Source organism: Euprymna scolopes, chromosome 46 (assembly GCF_053919585.1).
Source record: "Euprymna scolopes isolate OS-2025 chromosome 46, ASM5391958v1, whole genome shotgun sequence".
NCBI classification, from domain to species: Eukaryota; Metazoa; Mollusca; class Cephalopoda; order Sepiida; family Sepiolidae; genus Euprymna; species Euprymna scolopes.
The window spans coordinates 132,036,838-132,040,597 of NC_136527.1; the positions used below are offsets into that span (position 1 = coordinate 132,036,838).

General features: G+C 45.1%; 1 protein-coding gene across 1 annotated transcript in view; it reads left to right on the plus strand.

Moving 5' to 3' along the window:
• The window catches only part of LOC145270383 (uncharacterized), an 88,423-nt gene extending 84,999 nt beyond the window's left edge, over positions 1-3,424 (plus strand). The window contains exon 2 of the mRNA XM_080126033.1: positions 1-3,424. This exon is cut by the window's left edge and continues 1,611 nt beyond it. Within this exon, the coding sequence (XP_079982159.1) occupies positions 1-2,668 (2,668 nt within the window). The 3' untranslated portion in view covers positions 2,669-3,424.
• The last annotated feature ends 336 nt before the right edge of the window (positions 3,425-3,760 follow it).

Sequence of the window (3,760 nt, forward strand, 5' to 3'; positions counted from 1 at the left end):
CAACGGAAATGATAACACCGCTAACAAAAGCACAAAAAACAAAGAAAACGCTTCAAATACGCTTCCACATGCGAGCAACAAACACGACCACTATGACGGCAGCAGCAGCAGTAACTATAGTTACAGCTCAAAAGAGATATCGACAAACAAAGAATGTTCCCAAAACGTGCCCAACCCTGCAGAGGCAGAACGTTGTGTGTTTGTTCGCAGCTGCGTCAAGGTGGCCAGAGATCCGAATGAAGACGTAATCGCTTTTAACGAGCTTCGACGGCAGAGCATAAACCGGATGAATGCATTCGTCCGAAGCTCCGGAAGATATTCCCAAAGGGGTTATCACGCGTATTCATCGGCTGTCAACAAGAGGATAAACGCCCCTACGAGAAGGAGCACGCATGGTAACCCTGCCTTTGCAGCAGACGGTCGTGAGATTGCGGGCGCCCATGGTAACCACGTATACGTTCCAATGTCAGCAGTCTACGCGAATGACTTTGCGCGTTCATCACTTCGTATGAGTAGCCGTGGTGTTCCGAAGAGCTGGCCTGTTTCCGGTGGTAATGCGCCGGAAATGATTCCGGAAGCAAGAGCTGCTGGATCATTTGAACGGTGCTATGTTCGGAGCTCGCACCGTAGAAAGCAACCTGTGAGTGCAAACAGGCAAGACGCAACAACAGTCCGCGGTTCAACACGTCGGAAAAGCCAACGACGTCGAACTATTATACCTGATGACGATGTCGGCCTTGAGGCACGTGAATCGGTCCGCCGTTCAAAATATCGACGCAACGACCGTGCCCGGCAGTCTATGAGAGGGCCCAGCGTAAATCAACCGGAAGTGCTACCGCAAGAAAGCCAGGTTAAACCTCCGGTCACTCATCTGTCAACTAGTCACCAAGACACATGCCCATCCTCCAGCTCCTCGTCTCCATATTTAATTAGACCTGCAGCGCATCTCGCAAATAAAGTTCAAGAACAGAGTACCGCTTTGCCAGAACAAGCAGCAGCCCCGCCACTGCCAGTTTGCAGAACACAACAAATCACCGGTAACAACGCCATTCAACAAGAAAGTAACGTTGAAAACCTCTATGAAGCACTACCTATCGAACCTGAGGAAGAAGAGCTTACAGTTCCCGGAGGAGGCGGTGTGCCAACGGTTGGTGGGGAATCCAACATGCAGCGTAACATTATGCTACCCCTAGCAGAAGCAGTAGTTGCTGGGGCAATGAGACGTTCAGCTCGTCAGAAAAAGCGAGGCATTGCTTATTTTACAATCCGAAAAACTAGAGGTGAAGCCGTGAGTGACTTAGAAGTCATTTCCGAAGACCAACCCGGTAGGCTTTCGCCTACTAATACGGACACTGAAGGGCATTGGTCGGCCCCTGAATCTAGAACGGTTCTTAAACGCCCTGTCGTTCCCCCAAAGCCCCCACCTCGGCTTGATAAAATAATGGCGCAACAAAACGTGGTTCGGCCCCTACCAACGTTTGCAGGGAACGCAAGTTATAAAGAACCGACTCCTGTTAAAATAACCACGTCTAACCCGTTTGTTTCTACTGGCCGACCTAAAAGGCAACTGGACGCTGTCGACGATAACCCGATATCCCTTACAGACGCCGCTCAGCAGCTTGAGAAGCAATTTGCGCAGATTGCCCGGCGAAGCCCTCCGGTGATGCAACCTTCATCGTCATCGCCGTCGCCGCTGCCTGATTCTGCGCGAACCGTGACCCCTTCGTCGCACTTGACCGAGGAAGCCAGTGCGGAGGTTTCGAAAGGGTCGAAGTCGAAGGAGAACAAATCGAAGAAGCAGCCGTGCAAGAAGGGCAAAAATAAGCGGAAAAAGAAGAAGGCCGAGGAGGAGAAGAAAGAAAAGGAGGCGAAGAAAAGAGAAGAGAAAGTGAAGAAGAAAGACAAGAAGAAGAAAAAGAAGAAAGAAAAGACAAAGACAAAAGGCGACACCGACGCGGTAGACAGAAAGAAATCGACGCCAGAGGGCGCAAAAGAACCAGAGAACGCGAATTCCAAACCAATATCTAAAAGGGCTCCCCCGAAGCCACCCCGAAAACGTTCTTCCGACGTTGCCAACGCAGACTGCCAGCAATCCGGTTTTGATGCCGACAGCGTCACAAGCGAACAGGGTCACTTGACCGTCATAAACGTGGTCAGTAGGGGCGCCGAGGATAATGAAAACGACGGTGCCTCAGAAGGCGGTAGGTACAAGAGAAAATCTGGGTTTACCCGGCTTACAAGGAAGATCTCAGATCGCGTAGGAACCTGGGGTAAGGATTTCAAGCGGCTCCTTAGTTTCCGCCGGCAAAAACCACGGGACGACGCCTCTTCCGGAGCCGAAAATGAAGATTCAGACATGAACGACCACCACGAAAACACGGAAGAAACCAGAGATGACACCGCTAGACATGTCACTGGACAGCTACAAATGAACGTCTCAGGCGCTTATCTACCACCCAAATCTAAGGTACCTTTATTACCGCCTAAATGCATACCGGTACCGCCACCAAATGTACCAACTAATAAAACGGACGACGACAGTTTAAATTTTTGCGACGAAGGCAAAACAAATCAGATTATTTATTGGTTACAGAACGCCTATGATAATGAAAATATAGAGGAACAATTAGCAATGCTTACGGCTACAACCGTCGCGACGCAATTTTAAACATGGCCGCTGTCAAATTATTTGGTAAAACTGTTGTAATGCAGACGGCAACAACTGTCGCGACGCAATTTTAAACATGGCCGCTGTCAAATTATTTGGTAAAACTGTCGTAATGCAGACAGCAACAACTGTCGCGACGCAATTTTAAACATGGCCGCTGTCAAATTATTTGGTAAAACTGCCGTAATGCAGACGGCAACAACTGTCGCGACGCAATTTTAAACATGGCCGCTGTTAAATTATTTGGTAAAACTGTCGTAATGCAGACAGCAACAACTGTCGCGACGCAATTTTAAACATGGCCGCTGTTAAATTAATTGATAAAACTGTCGTAATGCAGACAGCAACAACTGTCGCGATGTAATTTTAAACATGGCCGTTGTTAAATTATTTGGTAAAACTGCCGTAATGCAGACGGCAACAAGTGTCGTGATGTAATTTGAAATATGGCCGCTGTCAAAATATTTGGTAAAATTGTCGCAGCGCGAACGGCAATAACTGTCGCAACGCAATTTTAAACATGGCCGCTGACAAATTATCTGGTAAAACTGTCGACATAAAACTTTGAAATGTAAGGATAAACAAAAATGAAGAAAAAAAATTTGGTGCTTCTACAGCTTTGGGATGAAATTTTGTTGTCGATAAATGGAGTTTTCAGATTAAAAAAAACAATGGTTTCAACTTTTTTTCAATTTTAATTATGCAGTTTAAATTATCTGAATATTACTGAATTATTAAAAAAAAAACAACTTTAATCGTGTTAGCAGGTGAAAAATTTCCGAAATCTTTTTTTTCTTCTTCTTTTAATGCTCTTGTGTTTTACAATCGTTTTCATCAAATTTTATTTTTCTATTTTCTTTAGTAAATAGTTTTCTATCTTATCGATTTTCGTAATTTTTGGATATAATCATCTTAAAAATACGAGAAATACGTAGATACCATTGTTTTCGTATGAAATTCAGTTTTATGATTTCTGAAATTCCATCCCATTAGTGTAGAAGCGTAAAAAATCTTTATTATAAACGTACCCATTACAGAAAGAAATTGTCGTACACCAAAAATAACGTAGTTCAGGTTTTATTTTCATAACCA